General features: G+C 36.7%; 1 protein-coding gene across 3 annotated transcripts in view; it reads left to right on the top strand.

Annotated features, from left to right (window-relative positions):
* Positions 1–528: 528 nt before the first annotated feature.
* LOC125649920 (tyrosine-protein phosphatase non-receptor type 1-like) overlaps positions 529–22,260 on the top strand; it is a 31,361-nt gene continuing 9,629 nt past the window's right edge. For 2 of the 3 annotated variants that reach the window (XM_048877795.2, XM_056153945.1), the window contains exons 1-6: positions 543–700; positions 6,211–6,319; positions 12,774–12,868; positions 15,636–15,734; positions 19,194–19,340; positions 21,264–21,473. In XM_048877795.2, coding sequence (XP_048733752.1) covers positions 632–700; positions 6,211–6,319; positions 12,774–12,868; positions 15,636–15,734; positions 19,194–19,340; positions 21,264–21,473 — 729 coding nt within the window. In that variant the 5' untranslated portion in view covers positions 543–631. Of the gene's footprint in view, positions 701–6,210; positions 6,320–12,773; positions 12,869–15,635; positions 15,735–19,193; positions 19,341–21,263; positions 21,474–22,260 lie in introns of all 3 variants that reach the window. The other variant, XM_048877788.2, reaches the window with a different exon arrangement.

Below are 22,260 nucleotides of genomic sequence, written 5' to 3'. Positions count from 1 at the left end.
TTTTTTTGTTTTTTGTTTGAAAATTATCTTTTTTATAAATTTCAATATATATGTACCCTTTTAAAATATATTAAATAATGACTGAACTCATCTCTCTCTCTCTCTCTCTCTCTCTCTCTCTCTCTCTCTCTCTCTCTCTCTCTCTCTCAGAAAATAATATATACATATACCTTTGATAGTTCTTCTAAACATTTTGTACAAGTTTCTTTGCAGAATGTATGTATATATATATACTGTGTGTATGTTTAAAAAAAAAAAAAATAAATAAAAAAAAAAAAAAAAAAAAAAAACTACATGTGCTGCAGAGGATGTAATGTCCTTGCAAGTCTACTGTCTGGTATATAACTTCTTTGATATATCAATAGGCTTGACATTTTTATTCCACTCGAGTTCCATCTTGGATGTTCAAGGGGAATATTGCTCACTGAACAATCCCTCTTGTTAATAAAACACACTTTGAAAAATCATAACAGTTGAATTTGATCGATCAGCCCACTTGTTTGGGCCCGGCTTGTTCTCGCTACCTATTTTACCAACACTATGTAGCTTCCGGTGAAAATGAAAATGGATTCGCATACTGTGAACTTCCTGTAAATTTAGGAATTTTTATTTTCCTTTAATTTTATCCATCATGGGGTCGGAAATTGAAAACGAATTTGTCAATTATGATAAATACAATGCCTGGGGTCCAGTTTATCAGGTAAAGATGTAATACAGAGTGGTAGAAAGCCCTCAGCCGAATAGTTTTGACTGACCGCAAATTCGGTCTGACATAAACTTGCGGTATATTTCATTGTTTGGAACTCAGAGACTTGTTATGTATAATATGCTGACGGTGGTACCGTTAGGATGAGCGCAACTAGATAAATATTGATAACATGTTGACAGAACCACCAGAGGAGCTTGCTCCCGTTCAAAAAAATAATGTAAACAATGTACTTATGAATATATTTTAACAAGGATGTACTTGATGTCGGACCCCTCCCTCGCTTGGAACCTCGTTTTTCTTGTAATTTCCGGTATTTCGACCACTCACCGCCACAGATCTTTTAAACAGTCCCTATTTTATTAAGTCATGAATGTAAAAATGATCCCTCATGTACTTCCCAAATCTGTTCCCCACAGGGTTTATTTGCTGTGACCCATAGAAAGGAAAACTGCTGTGCAGTGAAACTAAAGTACATCGCACATTGATGTTGCACTTTGACATTTTTAAAGATATTTCCATATGAAATGTTATTGATCCATTTTGTTAAAGGCCAAACTAAAATCTTTTCATAACAAGCAGTCTTCGAAATTAGCCGGTAGTCCGATGCCCGAGGCGTGTAAAATAACAGTTGGGCGTGTAAAACGTTGAACTTCAAGCGCCCGTCGGGCCTGTGGAAAATAAATACCCCTCTTTTCAAAATCATATTATTTTATTCGAAATCGTTATTGTAAAAATACGTGTCTCACTCTGTGAAATCAAGTCATTATGTTACGTAATAAAAACATGAACTGATCCCGAAGAAACAGTCCCGACCTAAATTACGCACTTCCGATTACAGGGAACCAGATGTAATGTCAAAGTCGTTTACGCGTTTGTTCCTATGCCGTTTCCAAACGGAAAAACAAGATGAAAATATTAACAGATTGTCAATGACAAACCGATAGTATGAAAACTTCCCTGTAACATGAACTTCTTGAAATATGTCGAGGGTGCCAAACCGGGGAAAAGACAAAAAACGACCCCAACGTCAGAAGAGAAGAAAAACTCTAAACAGAACTATGAACTGAAAAGGGAAAGAAAATTTCAAAAGCAATGGTTGATAAATCGTTCCTGGTTGAGGTTTGACGATTCGCAAAACCAAATGACATGATAACAAACATTTAGTACAGCATGAAGTTTTTAATGTGGTTTTCAAATCAAGATAAGTTTTTTAATATGACTTCCAAATTCGGGCCTGTAGAATTGATGGTGGGCCTGTAAATTTTCCAACTTGCAGGCCCACTGGGCCTGTAAGTTAAAAAGTTAAGTGTGAAGACTGAACAAGTATTTCTTTAACCATTTCTTTGGTGGCATTTCTTGTTTTCATTAAAAAAAGATGCCTGCATCTAACCATGGTTAAAACGGTAGTTACTCTTCATGTTAGGCAACATACTAATTGGTTGAACAAACGTCTATACATGATGTACTTGGGTTTCACGGCAGTTGTCCTTTCTGTAGGTCAATTAATAAAAATAAACCATGTTCGGAGTAGATTTGTGAAGTAATTGAGAGGTAAATTTTCCATGACTTAATAAAATAGGGATCTGTGGTGTTGAGCGTTTGAAGTACAGGAAATTACAAGGAACACATTAAGGTTTGAAGTGAGGGAGGGGTGCGATATGTCCACTCTTGCTAACTGTTTAAGATTTTTTTGAACGGGAGCAAGCTCCTATGGAGCCACTGTTGGAGCAAACACAGCTACATGTATTATATAAATAGTTCATGTGGTTGAGGGTAACATTGAAAATTTTCACCCCGAGAAAACCATTGTCAACCGAGGCGTAGTAATACAGACTGAACCATAAGCCCTAGGGCTTTACAACTTGGTACATTTGATCACCATGATGAGAGGAAGATGCCTATTGTTTTTCAAGGTGAGAGGTCAAAGGTCAAGGTCGTAGTATCACTTATTAGGAAAACCTTGTGGGCAGGATACAAACCGAACCGTAAGCTCCAGGATATTATAACTTAGTATATTTGATCAACATGATGAGAGGAAGATGCCTATTGTTTTTCAAGGTCAAAGGTCAAGGTCGTAGTATCACTTATTAGGAAAACCTTGTGGGCAGGATACAAACCGAACCGTAAGCTCCAGGATATTATAACTTGGTATATTTGATCACCATGATGAGAGGAAGATGCCTATTGTTTTTCAAGGTCAAAGGTCAAGGTCGTAGTATCACTTTTTAGGAAAACCTTGTGGGCAGGATACAAACTGAATCGTAAGCTCCTGGATATTATAACTTGGTATATTTGATCACCATGATAATGAATTAGCTCACAGAGGACAGTGCTAATTTCACTAAAATATGAATCCCACTAAAATATGTTTCCCTTGAGCAAAATCTACGGGCATATTATGCCACGTTGGCGTTACTCTTGTTTTTTGTTTTTTTTTTTATAAAACTTCCAAATCAGGGAAAGATAATAACATTTTTGCAAAGTGCTGATATTGCCAGTAACCTCGGGAAAGAAACAAACGCAGAGTCCCTGAAATCAAACGTCGATCCTGAAATTTAAGTAAAGGTTGAGAAAATTTGGAAGGTGAAAAAATTTCAACAACAGTTTATTCTTGGAGAAAAATGGAGATAAATTTATGTATTGAAGCAATTGCACAGAATATTAAAAAAAAAAAATAAATGGCATGAACAAAGTGGCTAGGAATAAAAACTTCCAGCATTCAACGTAAACTTGGTGGATCATTAACTTATTTATGTGGGTAGATTGGATGGTTTCAGAAAACTTATATTGAACCACTCTCAAAATTCAAATCATCGATTGATCTGTTACATGAACCGGGTCTTGAGAAAATTTCTATCTTGAAATCGTTTTGCTATATTAATTATGAATCAGAATTTTCTGCTAGTGAATTATTTGATGGCTTTTAATAAAAAGCAAAGGATTTATTTTCTAGAGGGGGGGGGGGGGACAACAGTAAGCTTCTTTCTTGACTTGGTTTGTTTATACCTGTGATTGTCAGGCTGTTTGTTTGAGAGAATGAAGTTTGGACTCATTGATTTAGCTTGGGACTCATTATTGTAATCAAGAGGAGTCCCTTGGACTCATGATAACCATTTTCAGAATAAATCGCTGTTCTATATATAGTCAATATAATGATCTTTTTATAATAAACAACTCTTTAACAGCAACATCAGACACATAAATGATATTACTGAAGATGGTATTTTTTTTTAGTTATGAAACTTTTTGTGATACTTAGCCGAATATGAAAATAATTTTTTAGAATATATTCATCATCATCATCATCATCATCATCATCATCATATCCAGTTTATTTGTTGATCAGGCCATCAATTAATCCTCTGTTGAGGGTGGGGCCTGACTGTCCAGTCTTGATCTAAGTCTTCCTCTCCATTCCTGTCTGTGATGAGGGTTGACGGAATCCATACCCAGGGTTTTCCTATCCCGCTTCACAACATCCTCCCAAGACAGCTTGGGTCTGCCAGTGGTCCTCTCCGCTGGTACGTTCAGTTGTCAGACTTGAGCAATCCCAGCCAACGCAGTCTGCTCTTCTGCATGATGTCTGCGAGGCTTTTTAAGTTGACTTGAGCAAGGAGGGATTCAAACGGAATCAATATATGCAAGCATCATCCATGCAATAAAGACTTGGATTAAAAATCTTCCAAAAACATTAGTTTTAAAAAGTTGGCAAATTTATTTTCAATTTTGCGGTCTATGTCAATTCGATGAGGTCTATGTCATCTTGTTTTGGCATAGACCCATGGTCTATACCAAGTTTTAAACCAATTTCGAACACTCCATGGGTGACATAAATTGTTAATTTTAGGCCTCCTGCACCCCTGGGACCTTAAGGTTGGGGCAAAAATTGATCAATTTTCAAAGATCTTCTTTACAACCACACATCTGCAAGAAAAATTGAATGCAAAATGATGCAGAGTAGGAAGTGTAAATTTCATGATCCATGGGGTAGAGGTTCTGACTTCAGGGTTGGGCCAAACTTGGTATAGTATTTATAAGTCAAACATTTAAAAACATATTGATTTAGCTGACATATGCAGAACAGGATTTTTTTTTCTAGATTTATAGCCACTGGGACTAGTGATACTTTTAACTAATACTCAGGTGACCTATAAGGCCTGTGGGCCTATTATTATACCCCCCGCAACAAGTACTGGAATCGGGTTGTCCGTCTGTCCGTCCCTCCGTCTGTAGACGCAATGGTTTCCGGGCTCTAAAGCGTTATCCTTTCCACCTACCGTCACCATATCATACATATGGACTACCCTTGGGATGAAGATGTTCCCTATTGATTTTGGGGTCCAAAGGTCAAGCGCACTGGACATCGAAGTAGCAATATGGTTTCCGGGCTCTAAAGCGTTATCCTTTCCACCTACCGTCACCATATCATACATATGGACTACCCATGGGATGAAGATGTTCCCTATTGATTTTGGGGTCAAAGGTCAAGCGCACTTAACATCGAAGTAGCAATATGGTTTCCGGGCTCTAAAGCGTTATCCTTTCCACCTACCGTCACCATATCATACATATGGACTACCCATGGGATGAAGATGTTCCCTATCAATTTTGGGGTCAAAAGGTCAAAGGTCAAGCGCACTGGACATCGAAGTAGCAATATGGTTTCCGGGCTCTAATGCGTTATCCTTTCCACCTACAGTCACCATATCATACATATGGACTACCCATAGGATGAAGATGTTTCCTATTGATTTTGGGGTCAAAAGGTCAAAGGTCACGCACACTGGACATCAAAGTAGCAATATGGTTTCCATTTAAATTCTTTAACGGCTTTTTTCATCGCATGGAGATGCTGTGTTCTTAGATACCTTTTGGATCATAATACTGAAGTTTTACCTATTACCAACACCCTTTGGGAGATTGGGATAATCGGGGGGTATTCTTAGTGAGCATTGCTCATAGTACCTCTTGTTTTAAAAGTTTTGGGTGTGCCCCTTGAGGTTGGTTGAAGGATATTGGTTCTGTTGGGAGAGCTCTGATTATTCATCACAATTTTTGTCATTTTATATCTGCTGCAGCTTGCAAGTGCACCTACATATTGTGTCGGTTTTGAAAAGTTCAGTGCTGGTCACGTGATGATGCAGCTCTTGGACAACTCGCGTAGCTGTCACTACAGTCAGCTTGTCAGAAAGTACCTGTAGTATAAACAGTGTCAGTGATTAGTTTATCATCTATATTCCTAGTCTTTCTGGATAAGAAAGAGAATTAGTTGTTGGAATGGGATGGGTGAGATTCCAGAATTTTAAATGCATGTTCTGTTGGGAAGGAATATGAGAAAACTGGCAAGGTGTTATTTTATATATATAGGGTATCCATTTTACTATCAGTACAGCTTTAGTATTGTTATAAGTATGGCTGTGTGTATGAAGCACTAGTTTTTTTCCTGTTATTGGAGATCTACTTCAATCATCATGTTATAATTTTGATATAATGTTTTAAAGGAATTAAAAAATGAGGCATCAATACAGGCAATGGAGGAAGAGTTCTCTACAGCTGAAGCCCGTAATGCCGTCAACAGAAATAAAAACAGATACAGAGATGTTAGTCCTTGTAAGTACTTTTTTGTCTATGCATAGTTTATAATATTGAATTAGGAGACTGATAGTTTAGTGCCAACTACAAAGCAATAAATTGTATAGCTTATGTCGGTGTTTAGGTCACGGTACTGTAAGTTACTGTGTGTAATGAACACTTCTGTATAGTGTGTACCCCACAATGTTAAAAAAAAATTCTGCAAAATCTGTTGTCCTAATGTTTGTGTGCATCTAAAAATGACAAAATGGATGTGCAGATAAGGTCAAAATTCCTTAAGATGAATAAATTTTATTGAAAATTTGCATTTGAAAACAAAATCAACTGTATTCATGAAAACGTTCAATGAAAGGTGTGTACTTTAATATTTTGCATATACAGTATAATTTGTCCAAACCGGCCTCTGAGTACTCCGGCGCTCTGTCAATTCCGGCCACAAAATATAGTCCCTAACATTTCTTTAACAAATCCTTTATTAATAATTCCCTATACTCCGGATACTGTGTATTCTGTATATCGGCCGGCTTACACAGTCCCAACTGCTATCAATTAACTTTAATTATCCTATTTAAACCGGCCGCTCGATGATACACCACCCTAATTGTATTCGGTGTACACAAGGTCCCAACTGCTCGTAATTAACTCTAGTTATCGCATTTAAACCAGCCACCCCACGATGACCAACCTGTCGGTATTCGGTCGATCACACGCGGTGTACACAAAGGGTGTCTCAATTGAAGCCACAGGTAAGTAAAAGAGTGCAACTGGCGATGAGTCGTGATCAGTTTAAAGTAAAACCTGATTTTTAGGGGGTGCACTTCAATTATGACAGCACCACGCACGAGGTAAGGTAATGGTGCCCCCCCCCCCCCCCCCCCCCCCCCCCCCAACGACAGAGACGAGAACTGACATTAAAAGACAAATTTCAATTAATCGATGAATTCGATACATTCTTGGAATGAAACAAAATCGGCAACAATCCCGTTATGTTTTCCAAAAGCAGGGTTTCCCCTCGTGGAATTCTCGAAGCTCTACAATGACTCATACAGTGATGATATGCAGTTAGTTAGCACAACTCGCCATGTCCGGTCGATCACTCGGCATTACATTAGTTTCCGTTTCACAAATTGAGACAGTTGAAAGCGATACATTTACAATGAAAGCTGGGAAAGGCAAATTTTAGACGAACACAACACAAACTTGACGAACGTACATAATGTAGCACTTGATAATGGTGATGATGTAGACGAAATTGACAATTTACCAACAGATAATTGCGCGAATAATTCCCAGATTTTAAACTGTTTAATAAAAATTGAAACTTTTTCAAATGAGCACGACAATAAAACACTGACATTTATATTTTTACATTTTGAATTCTTTTGTGATATAATAAAACGTTAGCAATCATTACACACGTAGATAGTGAATACAAGGGAAGCAACTCTCATTCTTGTCAACATTCTGCACTCCGGACTCTGTGCAAACCGGTCAATTTCTTTGGAACCACACATAGCCGGTTTAGACAGATTATACTGTATATGTTCATTGTATATTTATTAGTTCCCTACGGGTTTGCAAAACCGAAGGGGATTATAGCTTTCTTCTCAATCTGTCCCTTTGTCTGTCAGTCTGTCCCATATTGGTTTTCCAGACTTTTTAGCTCACCTGAGCTGAAAGCCTGTTGTTCGTCGTCTGTCTGTCCGTCTGTCAGTAAACTTTTTACATTTACGACTTCTTCTCCAGAACCACTGGGCCAATTATAACCAAACTTGGCCAAAAGCATCCTTGGGTGAAGGGCTTTCAAGTTTATTCAAATAAAGGGCCATGCCCCCTTCAAAGGGGAGATAATCACAAAAATGCAAAATTAGGGTGGGATCATTTAAAAATCATCTTCTCAAGAACCACTGGACCAGAAGAGCTGAAATTTACATGAAAGCTTCCTGACATTGTGCAGATTTAAGTTTGTTCAAATCATGGCTCCCGGGTTAGGATGGGGCCATAATAGGGGATCAAAATTTTACATACAAATATATAGGAAAAATCTTCTTCTCAAGAACCACTGAGCCAGAAAAGCTAAGATTTACATGAAAGCTTCCTGACATAGTGCAGATTCAAGTTTGTTAAAATCATGACCCCCCCCCCCCCCCCCCCCCCCCCCCCCCCCGGGTTAGGATGGGTCCACAATAGGGGATCAAAGTTTTACATACAAATATATAAGGAAAATCTTTAAAAATCTTCTCAAGAACCACTGAGCCAAAAATGCTGAGATTTACATGAAAGCTTCCTGACATAATGCAGATTCAAGTTTGTCAAAATCATGGCCCCAGGGGGTAAGATAAGGTGACAATAGGGGATCAAAGTTTTACATATAGGGAAAATCTTTAAAATATTTCTTCTCAAGAACCATTGGGCCAGGAAAGTATGAATTTACATGAAAGCATCCTGACATTGTACAGATTCAAGTTTGTTAGCTCACCTGAGCTGAAAGCTCAAGTGAGCTTTTCTGATCGCCTGTTGTCTGTCATCTGTCCATCTGTAAACTTTTTACATTTTCGATTTCTTCTCCAGAACCACTGGGCCAATTTCAACCAAACGTGACAAAAAGCATCCTTGGGTGAAGGGCTTTCATATTTGTTCAAATGAAGGGTCATGCCCGCTTCAAAGGGGAGATAATCACAAAAATATAAAAATTGGGTGGGGTCATTTAAAAATCTTTTTCCTAAGAACCACTATGCTAGAAGAGCTGAAATATATATGAAAGCTTTCTGACATAGTGCAGATTCAAGTATGTTCAAATCATGGCCCCTAGAGGTTGGATGGGGCCACAATAGGGGATCAAAGTTTTACATATAGGAAAATCTTTTTAAAAATCTTCTTCTAAAGAACCACTGGGCCAGGAAAGTACAGATTTATGTGATAGCTTCCTGACCTTTTCAAGAAACATTGGGCCAAAGATAAAAGGTTCAAGACATAGTGCAGATTTAAGTTTGTAAAAATTATGCCCCCCAGTCCAGGGGTGGGGGTGGGGGTGGGGTTGGTTGGGTTTAGACCACAATAGGGACCAAAGTTTTACATGGAAATAAATATGGAAAATCTTTAGATATGGGAAAGGTGACTCAGATGAGCGATGTGGCTTATGGCCCTCTTGTATTACATTAAGTGTTTCATCAGCATAGGCATTTCGGAGGCAATTTAAAAGTTTTAAGATCACATCTTGTTTTAGACTGTTGCTGGGTATTAGAATTTAGCTTAGCTACATGTATATGCAGAACAGATTTTGTTTTTCTAGATTTCATAGCCCTTGAGCAAATAGTGATAATTTAACTACTATTCAAGTGACCAATAAGGCCTGTGGGGCTCTTCTTCGGTAAGAATTGATAATACAGATAATTTTTAGTATCTTGAACATAGGTTTGTCAAATATTCAGGATATTTTTAAAGTGAACCACTGGTCCCAACCATGTTAAAATGATCTTCAGCATGGTTATAATAAAGTATTTTGCAAGTGTTAAGCACAATATTTACCTGGTCCAGCTAACTTTCCGCTTTGTTTTGCATATTGGTATACCAGGTGGCAGGTTTTCACACCTGATCTACCTCACGCATCTATACAATCAGCTGAAATTTACACCTTTGAAAACTTTTGTTTTACTGGTCATTGACTTTGAAAGGTGCAATGAAAAGTTAATTGACAGCTTGAGTAAATAACTAACTGTAAGTAAACAAGTTCACTGGCCTAGCAGTCGGTAATATGTTTGATGATACACACATTGAAATTAGCATTCCAATGAACTAGAAACGCTTAGTTTCTACAAAAGTAAAAACTGTCTGATCAGCAGTATAAGGAACTGTGTCCATCAAAGCTGAGTATGGGTGTGATGCAGTAATAATAAGGCTGTGTTTACTAATTTCAGTTTGCAATTTTGGAATTCGGAAATAAACACATTCATTTATCAGAATGATGTTTCCCAATTCCAAAAGCATAATTCTTCTATAGATGTTTTGTATTTTATTTTGTTGAATTAAATTTTTGAATGACGGTTATTTCTTTGAATTTAATCTTCATTGTTTTATACAGGTTACACTATTGTGAAAAAGGAGAGACTAACTATGCTGTCGTATCAGAGATAGCTCTTTGGGACTGTCCCAGTATTTATGCTGTATCAGAGATAGCTCTCTGGGACTGTCCCAGTATTTATACTGTATCAGAGATAGCTCTCTGGGACTGTCCCAGTATTTATGCTATATCAGAGATAGCTCTCTGGGACTGTCCCAGTATTTATGCTGTATCAGAGATAGCTCTCTGGGACTGTCCCAGTATTTATACTGTATCAGAGATAGCTCTCTGGGACTGTCCCAGTATTTATACTGTATCAGAGATAGCTCTCTGGGACTGTCCCAGTATTTATGCTATATCAGAGATAGCTCTCTGGGACTGTCCCAGTATTTATACTGTATCAGAGATAGCTCTCTGGGACTGTCCCAGTATTTATACTGTATCAGAGATAGCTCTCTGGGACTGTCCCAGTATTTATGCTATATCAGAGATAGCTCTCTGGGACTGTCCCAGTATTCATACTGTATCAGAGATAGCTCTCTGGGACTGTCCCAGTATTTATACTATATCAGAGATAGCTCTCTGGGACTGTCCCAGTATTTATACTGTATCAGAGATAGCTCTCTGGGACTGTCCCAGTATTTATACTGTATCAGAGATAGCTCTCTGGGACTGTCCCATTATTTATGCTATATCAGAGATAGCTCTCTGGGACTGTCCCAGTATTTATACTGTATCAGAGATAGCTCTCTGGGACTGTCTCAGTATTTATACTGTATCAGAGATAGCTCTCTGGGACTGTCCCAGTATTTATGCTGTATCAGAGATAGCTCTCTGGGACTGTCCCAGTATTTATACTGTATCAGAGATAGCTCTCTGGGACTGTCCCAGTATTTTATCAAAAAGCTACAGATCTGCAGCTACACCCTCATTTGCATATGACACACCCTGTGGACTCACCCTCTCAAAAAGTGGAACCTCATTATTATTTTTCCACAATAAACATGATAAAAATTTACATGTGTAAGAAAAGTTCAACTGAATGCCAAATCCTTATCCTAAAAAATGTATCATGCAGGTACAGTTTCTTCTAGAATCTTTTCCACTGAAACTTTTAGCGTTTTAGAAGATTAGGCCAAGTAAACTTAATTAGTAGATTATCATTCCTGCCCACCCCTCGAAAATCGCCCCGCCCCGATTTTTTTTATTTTTCAAAATTACGATTTCTGGATATTTTTATGTCCGGTCCGGTATCGTAAACGTACTTTGTTTCACTTTGCCTTTTAGAAACCCAAATACACATGTAATTATGATTTATAAAGCCTTTTCTCAATGAGAGAAGGCATTTTCGAGGTCAAGAATACCATAGCGAAAAATAAAAAATAAAATCCTCCCACCCGCCCCTGCCCCATTTTTTTGTGAAGTTTGAATGATAATCTACTAATTAATTTTACTTGACCTTATATAACATTATTAAAAGCGAAAGTCTTCTTCCTTTGATAAAGTTTTAACTTTTCTGTTTCATAGTAAAATTAATTGCAACAATAAATAATGCATAGAAAATAAAACATTAACAATTTTTTTTTGCCCCAGAGTTTTATTTAAGGTCAGTTTGTGTTTTTGTAATGTCCTGCCATCTCCGCCATGAAAAAAACTTTCCTACCTACCGACCCAGCAGTTTCAGGTGTGGGTCAGCAACGCCAAACCAACAATTATTTAATTGAGGCCCAAGACCAAAATTTTTGACCTTATAACTTTGACCTTGGATTTTGACCTACTTTTTAAGAAAAGTTAATCTAGGCAATATCCTCTGAACTGTTTAAGGAAGGAATTAAGGACTTGTGATGTATTTTGTATATCCATTCCTTAGATTTCTTGCCATGATTTATTATCTTAAGACATTGTATCAGGGTTATATCATGACCTTATGGGACAAGGTTGGGCCACAATTTGGGGTCAAAATTTTTCATGGGTATAAAGATTGCAAAAAAATCTTTTAAAAATCACAATAGCTGAACAACAGTAGGGCCAAGGTGGTTCAGGTGAGCGATGTGGTCCATAAACCTCGTGTTTTCAGTTCTGACAGATTTTGAATATTGAGATTTGACTGTATTTTTTCTTTATGAAATTTGATTTTACATTTATTTGTAATGCTTTCTATTGTATCACACTGAGAAGAAGTTGAAAATATGAACAACATATGTACAATGTATATATATGAAAATACAGAAAACATAGAACTATATCAGACAATGTAAGCCACAGTTTAGGTTTATAAGGCACTAACAACACCCCTTCATGTCTTTCTTAGCTAGAACGCTACTGTTAGTCAGCTTTAGTTGTATATGGTAATGGATACAATGGTCATGTGTTACAATACATGAAATTAATTGAAATCTATTTAAATTTCAGATGACCACAGCAGAGTAAAACTGTCAAATAATGTATACATCAATGCAAGTCTTGTAGAAGTTAAAGAAGCAAACAGAAAGTACATTTTAACCCAGGTAAAGTATCACATGCAGTTAAATTTCTTTACTTGATTTAAATGTCAAAGGGCTTTGAAAATATGTTTTGTATAGAGTATTAAATTAACTCTACATAATCCCACTTTGTATTGCCTGTAATCAATACATGTATGTGGGTGTAAATATGATTAAAACTTTAGGCCATAAAAAATTATTAAATAGTTTCTCAGGCAGGAAATTTGAAATTTTGATGAGGCAGGCAGGTATAGTTGTTTTTTTTTGGGGGGGGGGGGGGGGGGTGGTGGTGGTGGTGGTGGTGGTCTATTTGGCATTAACAAAAGTTATTTTTCCTTCTTATATTGACTGTAGCATGAGTTACCTTTTCTTTCTCATGCACATGTTTATATAGAATAAGTAATGGAATTTATATGTTTATAAAACAAAATAGCTGTACATTACTTACTATTAAGTATATACTATTATTCTTAAACACTTGCACATAGATAAGTATGATTCAACAATTATTTGATCAAAAATATACTTACAATTTTTTTTAAAACCTTCTGAAAGTTTAACATAAAAATCTATAACATGAGAGTTTTCTCATATATTTAAATAAACTTATAAAAATGGGGGTTGGGGGATTCCATGCGATGGTGCCTGAGAAACTAGTGATTAATATTTTTTTTGGTCTGAACTACAATGTATTATAATTATTGCTATACTTTTTTGTCCGTCGTCATGCGTTAACATTTGAACATTTTCAGATTCTTCTCTTACTTGGCCAATTTTGACCTAATTTAATATGTAGCATCTGTAGGGGAAGGGGAATTTAAATTGTGAAATTCATGATCCCAACCCCCAGGGGTCATGAATTTTGGGTAAAAACTAAAAATTGATACAATCTTTCAAAACCTTCTTCTCTACTCCTGAGCATCTAGCAGGCAAACTGAGTACATGGTAATAATGAGCAAGGGTGCCTATACCAAAATTGTGAAATTCATGGCCCCTGCGTAAAGGGTTCAGACCTTAGGGCGAGGTCAATATGGCCATATAGTAAAAATGTATTGGATCTTAGAAAATTGTCTTCTTTACTGCCATATATATATTTCAGAGAAAACTAAATGCATGATTATGATGTCCATGAAGCTCTCTACCTGAATTGTGAAATTATGGCTCCTGAGTCAGAGGTTCAGGTGCTAGGGCGGGGCCAATATGGCCATTTAGTAATATATATTTGAGAAAAACTAATTGCATGAGTATGATATCCATAAAGCTCTCTACCTGAATTGTGAAATTCATGGCTTCTGGGTCAGGGTTCAAGCCCGTGATTATGATGATGTTCATGAAGCTCCCTACTAAATTGTGAAATTCATGGCTCCTGGGCTAGGAGTTCAGGCCCTTAGGCAGGGCCAATATGGCCACATAATAAAATGTAAAAAAAATTACTTTTTCTTCTCTACTTTCACAGTTATGGGAAATGAATTAAATGCATGGTTATGATGTCCGTAATGTCCTCTTCTTGAGTTGTGAAATTCATGGGTCAGGGTTTTTTTGGGGGGTGGGGGATGTCAAAATAATTTATATGTTTCAAACTTCCATTTTTCCTTCTGCTGTAAATAAATAGGAATTGTGTGCATATTTTGAAAGATCATAAACATGTGCACAAAGGACTCCATATTGAGACATAAATGCAGATGTGAGACTCCCTGTATGGGCTATGATACTCAGGTGACCGTGGGCCTCTTAATGTCAGATCATTTTTAAAACTTCATAGAAATACTGATGTGCACTTCTTATAGCTTATTTAAAAATTGGCATAATCATGATTTAGAGCTTCTTCTGCATTTGATAATGGATTAAGCAAGAATTTCTGATTTTAGCGCAACCATAAATGAGTGCTCTTGCTTCAGTGTTCACTGCCAGATCAATCCCCCTAAAATAAGTACACACACAGTATATCATCACAGTCACATATTTTATCTGCAGATAAGGTCACATTCCAGGCTCAAGATCGTGAAAGCCAATACATGTAGTTTTCATGAAAACTCACTCGCCTAACACCCGAGGCTACCTAATGTTAATTGTGAAAGAGGCAGCTGGCTAGTAAAGAATTTAAAGCTATAAGCATTTTCACGCCTGCTGTTTGAATGAAATAAACAAACTATGATCTCAATCAACATGTTTTAACAAGAGCTACTTCTTAGGATATGTTATCCAGCATTGTTTTGATTTAATCAAAGCAACATGAAATTTAATGATGTTTTGTGAAAAGTAGGTTAAACATTTATAACAAAAGGGAAAACAAATGGAAGATAAACAAAGAAGTGGAACAAACATCAGAAAATTAGTTTTATTTGCCCCAAATTGAGTTTGAGGCATACTGGTTTTAAAAACCCAACTTTTTTACGACACAGTTATCTGAGAAACTGGTGTAGTCGATTCAGAATAGGTTTTATTTACCTGGAGTGCTTAGAGTCTAGAGGGACGCTAATGTCCATACACAACCTGCAGTTTGCGAAAGAACCGGCTCAGCGCTTAATAAATTGTACAGTGTTTTTCAAAAATTTATTTTAACATTGCAGATGAATTCTATCTAAATTATGATTTGAAATCCGAAAACTCAAAAGTTTATTGCACTACATACAGAATTTCAAAGGTTTTGTATGTGATACTCAAGTGACCAAGAAGGCCCATGGGCCTCATATCTATGTCTTAAATCCTAAGTATCTATGTACGAGCACGGTGACTCATTTGAGAGTTATTGTCCATGGGCCTCTTGTTTAAGAATGAATTTTATTTTAAGGGTCCTCTGGAGGTGACGGTCTCACATTTCTGGCAGATGGTTTGGGAAAAGAAAAGTAAAGCTATTATCATGCTCAACAAATTGATAGAGAATGGAGCGGTATGTAACAAGTGTTTTAAGTCACTCGGGTGGCCTTGTATCAGTTCCTGTTAGTCGCTATGTCTGTTCTCTGTTAACTTTTGAACATTTTCAACTTCTGAGAAAGTACATGGCAAATGCTAACAATATTGGTCACATGTTTATAGGTTACCAGGGGAACATTATAGTTGTGAATTAGTGGGTTCTATATCCATTATATTGGTCACATGTTTATAGGTTACCAGGAGAACATTATAGTTGTGAATTAGTGGGTTTTATATCCCTTTTGGAAATAGGGCCACTGAAAGTTTCTAAATATGATCAAGCTTTAAAGCCCTTCTCCTAAAAATATATTAGTTGAGTTGAGTTTTGTTGAGTTATTACATGTATTACCAAATTGTGAAATTCAAAGCCAGTGGGTCCTCTTTGACAAGTAATTGTTTTCATTACTTATGAACACAGAGCAGATAGACTGTATACATACAATAGTATATATACTCATATGACAGGTGTACTATGTGTGATAATGAAACGTTCATCTAAAAATATTGTTTGGTTGGAGTTACGTCCTTTGATCTAGACATATTTTAAAACTACAGTCAATGTAACTCATCACTGAAATGGTTTTCTGAAGTTTGACTAGATCACCATGCAGATGCAAAATGTGAATGAAATAGAAAATACTGTTTACAATATCTACAATATACCATATAATGAGTATTTTCTTAAATAGAATCACAAATATGTCTATAGGGGATCAAAGTTTTACATACAAATATATATAGAAACTAGAGCAAAGCTCGTTGCAAAGCAACGAGAGGTCTTCCGTCGGAGCTGTGTGACATAAAAACCTTGAACTTGACCATATGTCCTTGGGTCAGGTCCTAATGCAGCCTCAGTTAACATGAAAATCTGTTGTAAGTATGAAATCTAAATGTTTCTTCATTACTTGATATGGCCAGGACAGGGTAAGGTGTTTAATAAATTTATACTACTCAAGTACATGCGTGTATGATCTCATTCCACGAATCAGTCTTTTGAGGCGCGCGTGTATGTGGGATTAAATTCTTTCAGCATTTAACTTTTCAGTCCCAATAATGAAGAAAAAATTACTATTTAAATTTATGAAATTTATGGCTCAGGACATACAATAAAGGTTTATAGCTGTTACCAATATTTTATCATACAACAAAATTATGATAGCATAATATTCAGACTGAAGAGAATAATTCATCGAGTCTGAATTATTTATACATACAAATCAAATAAATTGCTCTCAAATCTTGAATATTTTATTAAACTTTAATATCTATCTGCGTAAATACATGTAGGTATATTATGTACACAGTGTGCACAGAAGTCTCGTGTGAATTTCACGCCAGGGGCACGTGCCGAAGTTAAATAATTTGGACCAGGAGTTCTGAATCAATGTTTAATCAAAGTCATTGTTTTTAAACAATAAAACAACAAATCATTTGAAATGAGACTGGTCGGCCATGGGTTTCTGAATATTCTATACGCATGTTTAGATTTGGTTTAATCATGATTATAAACTATTGATTTCAAAACATGTTCAGAAACAATTCGTTATGTTTGTAAAATGTATCCATTTTCTTTTTCACAACGAAGAATTTGAGTAAAGCTTGTGTGTTCAGTTAAAGTAGTGTGAAATCACAGATCGCTAGTCCAGCAGCGATGAATCTCCGATATTAAACACACATTCAATTAGACATGATTGAGAAACGAATTGTATATTAAATTGCAGATTTTAAAATTGATGCCTGACTCAATGCTCTAGAGTTTTGAATTTAAAACAAATCAAACGTAAGACCAGGGACGTATAAACAAGTATATACATCCCCGGAAAGACTGAATTATTTGAAAAATCCAATATGATCAAAAACATAACATTCTGTGTTATATTTAGGACGACAATGTTTACTTTGTGTACATGCCCTGGTTCACACGCGATTGTTCCTCGAGGCGGTTACGTAATTGTAAACAAAAACAAACCCCGCGGTGTATGTAAGATGCGTGTAGTTAATGACTGAGTTATTCTGTGCTTGAAGGTTTGTTTCTTCAATTAAATATATCGTTGTTTTAATAACAAACGTAGAAGAGATAACCTTTTCCTCTTTTTTTCTTTGGAACGATTGTTTATATTAAAGCTACTAGATAATAAAAAGAGAAAGTTATCGATAGATGATTTTTAAAGGAACCATAGATCACGTTAAAACCTTATTTTAAAAGAATATTAGCATTTCATGAAGTCAGATTTATCAATTAAAGCAAGTTTATTTAATTAAGTTATACGCATATTTTCCCCCCTTCACCTACCTAATGATACGGTTACCTGTTTGCAGGTCAAGCTTTTTACTCATATATAACACAATACTCGAGCAAAATATTATGTTTATGAGATCAATAAGATGTTAAAGAACAACTTTTCCAGCGAAAGCCATATCGAAATATTTACCGTTTTTGATTTATAAAGCGAAAACTTTGAAGATCCCCAGATTCCTAATTTAAGGGGCCAGCCCCTTTTTTAGGGATATCAAAAGAAAGCTCTTAACATTTTGCACAACTTTTGTTCTACACGTCTTAACAAAATATTTTTAGTTTAAAAAATACAAAGGAAAATATGTGTAATTTTTTGCTCCTTTAGGCGTCCTAATTTTTTAACCCTGTCAACCACCATTTCAAAGGCTGTAATCAAAAAACAAAAAACGATGTGCACAACTACAATGCTCCTACTTTTCATTTTCAATGCATTTTCTGCTCAAGCTTATACAGTCTCGGAGCCTTTGTCTAGAAACCAAAGCCCCTAAAATTTCATTCAAAGGGGACATGATTTTAAGATTGTTCTGTAAAGTTTATAAACCCTGAAAATTTGAGCAAAATCCATGCAGAAATGAGCGAGATATGAAGCTTCAAAGTTAGCGTCTAGGGAAAAAACAAAAAAAAAAGAATAGTCTTAACCAACACAATCAGTAGAAGGTCTTCCGTTGTTACGGAAGACCTTAAATATTTAAAAATCTTCTCAAGAACCACAGGGCCAGAAAAGTTTACATTTACATGAAAGCTTCCTGACATAGTGCAGATTCAAATTTGTTAAAATGATGTCCCCCGGGAGTAGGTTGGGGCCACAATAGGGATCAAAGTTTTATATGCGAATATGTAGGGAAAATCTTTTAGATATGGGCCAAGGTGATAGACTGGTGTGAGGCCTCTACTATTGCTGTAGATTTTGTGGTCCTTGGGTCATATGAGTTCAGTCCCTTCCCATAAGGATTGGGCTGTATGGATCATACAGTGAAGATGAATTAAATCATGAAAATCTTTGTATGCTCCTGTAATAGGAAATTTTGTTTTTGGTCTCTCTTTTTAAAATAAAAATGTTCTCTCCTCATGAGCACTTGAGTTATAGACAGACTGTATGCCTATAGTTTTTAATGATCATTATTGATGTGAATTTTGTAGAGGAAGTGTTACAAATATTACCCAACCGATGCTGAGGATGATGAAGATGAAATAGAGTTTGAGGATGTGTCCCTCAATGTGTCTGTCATCAAAGAAACTCAACTTGACTATTATATAGAAAGAATATTACTTTTGAAACATACAGAGGTCAGAAGATTATGCATCACTGTTGAATGAAAGAGATTATAAGATTATCTACATTAAGGTAGCAACTGATAGCAGTAACATTACATGTAGTTACATTAATTAATTAATTAGAATTCAAAATAGTATGAAAATGCCTTTTCATCTCAAATATTTCAAGATGTTATGTTCTGTCCACAGGCCCTTTGAACTTGTGGGTACCTGTAATATGTATAGTATAGAAAGGTTTATAACTTATGATAGAGTACCCAATTTTGGCAATTAAAAATACATAATAATTAAATATAGGCATTTTTTACTGCATTTTGCAGCTTTCAGATTGCATATAATTCATCTGGATTGTCACTTAATTTCATTTAAAAAATCTTAATACATCCTGAAATATTTTGAGAATCAGTTTAAAAATTTGAAAGATTTAGTCTACTCCAGTTTTTGCCTGCAGCAATAGGAGTTACAAATTTTTCTTTATTATACATATCAAGAATACCCAGATGTGTGGAAGGCCTGTGGTACTGTACATATAGTTCATTTCACCATATGAAATGTGAATGAAACTGAGCCTTTGATTATTAAATGATGATTATACAGCTACTTGGAAGATGTTGCCAAAATTGCAAGTCATTGTAGATAGAATTTACATATGGTAGGATTGTAGTTAGAGTGCTGGTTTTGTAATCGGGAGGTCCCACATTCAATTCTCGATCCCAGTGTCGCATCAAACCCAAGATGTTAAATATAGGTGCAGAATGTAGTGACTGTTCTGGCACTGGAAGAGAAAGGCGTGTGTTTTTCGGGGGCCCTGTGTCATGGTAAGTGTATTTTTTTCGAGGCCCTGTGTCATGATGAGTGTATGTTTATCAGGGGCCCTGTGTCATGGTGAGTGTGTGTTTTTTGGGGCCCTGTGTCATGGTGAGTGTGTGTTTTTTGGGGCCCTGTGTCATGGTGAGTGTGTGTTTTTTGGGGCCCTGTGTCATGGTGAGTGTGTGTTTTTCGGGGCCCTGTGTCATGGTGAGTGTGTGTTTTTCGGGGCCCTGTGTCATGGTGAGTGTATGTTTTTTGGGGGCCCTGTGTCATGGTGAGTCTGTGTTTTTCGGGGGCCCTGTGTCATGGTGAGTGTATGTTTTTCGGGGGCCCTGTGTCATGGTGAGTGTATGTTTTTTGGGTGCCCTGTGTCATGGTGAGTCTGTGTTTTTCGGGGGCCCTGTGTCATGGTGAGTGTATGTTTTTCGGGGGCCCTGTGTCATGGTGAGTGTATGTTTTTTGGGGGCCCTGTGTCATGGTGAGTGTGTTTTTCAGGGGCCCTGTGTCATGGTGAGTGTATGTTTTTCGGGGGCCCTGTGTCATGGTGAGTGTATGGTTTTTGGGGGCCCTGTGTCATGGTGAGTGTATGTTTTTTGGGGGCCCTGTGTCATGGTGAGTGTGTGTTTTTCGGGGCCCTGTGTCATGGTGAGTGTTGACACAATACAGAACCTTACAGTCTTAAGCACCAAGCCTAGGTCTAAATTTGTGGCACTTCACCTAAAGCTGGTGACGTCTCTTTATGAGAGAAAATTTTCACATAGGACGTAAAACAACACACAAACATAGAATTGTACAGAAGAATTCTTAACAAAGGATTTTTTACCTCCCAACGCCTGGTGGTAAAGTTGGGCTGCAATAGGAATTTAGAATTTTACATTCTCGTGTAATTATGATGGCATAACTCAAAATTTTTGGAGTCAAATATGACTCGGGTAAATGGTTCCACACTCCTCTTTTCTTGGAGATTGGGGTTCATTTGTTGAACATCTATAAAAGTATTATAATCCAAATTACATTATTTTCCTTTATTATGAACATGATTCAATGTAGTTTAGACTTAATATATTTGATACTAGTTTTAACACTTTGAATTTTTGTCGACATTTGAGTTTGATTATTTATCAGAGTGAAGAATCTCGGGAAGTCATTCACTACAATTATACACATTGGCCAGATTTTGGAGTTCCCCAGTCACCACTAGTGTTCCTAAACTTTCTGATGACAGTACGACAGTCTGGAGCATTGGAGACAGACGTCGGCCCAGCCATCGTTCACTGTAGTGCTGGCATTGGAAGATCTGGAACATTTTGCCTTGTAGATTCTTCTCTTGTCATTGTGAGTGCCCTCTACTTTTGAAATGCATACCTTGTTTATTATTTGATTCACTGGAGAATTATACTACAATGAGTCAGAAGGGCAAGTTTTCATTTTTCAACAACATCTTGCTTGAGGGATTAATTGATCAGCAATTTCAGTTCTGTAATTTTTATGCATCTGAGATAAAAGATCAGAAGGGGGTGTAATTTTTTTTAGCTCACTTGATCTGAAACTTCTCAAGTGAGCTTTTCTAATAACTTTTTGTCTGGCATCCATCTGTCAGACCTTGTATCTGTAAACTTTAAATTTTTTTTAGCTTAAGTGAGCTTTTCTGATCGCCTGTTGTCCTCCGTCTGTCTGTAAACTTTTTACATGTTCGACTTCTTCTCCAGAACCACTGGGCCAATTTCAAGTAAACTCGGCCAAAAGCATCCTTGGGTGAAGGGCTTTCAAGTTTGTTCAAATGAAGGGCCATGTCCCTTTCAAAGGGGAGACAATCACAAAAATGCAAAAATAGGGTGGGGTCATTTAAAAATTGTCTTCTCAAGAACCACTGGGCCAGAAAAGCTGAAATTTACATGAAAGCTTCCTGACATGGTGCAGATTCAAGTTTGTTCAAATCATGGCCCCCGGGGGTTGGATTGGGCCACAATAGAGGATCAAAATTTTACATACAAATACATGTATATAGGAAAAATCTTTAAAAATCTTCTCAAGAACCACTGAGCCAGAAAAGCTGGAATTTACATGAAAGCTTCCTGACATAGTGCAGATTCAAGTTTTTTTTAAATCATGGCCTCCGGGG

The sequence above is a fragment of the Ostrea edulis genome, chromosome 1 (genome assembly GCF_947568905.1).
Source record: "Ostrea edulis chromosome 1, xbOstEdul1.1, whole genome shotgun sequence".
Classification (NCBI taxonomy): domain Eukaryota; kingdom Metazoa; phylum Mollusca; class Bivalvia; order Ostreida; family Ostreidae; genus Ostrea; species Ostrea edulis.
Note: the sequence above shows the minus strand (reverse complement) of the source record. Positions and strands in the feature narration are given on the sequence as shown.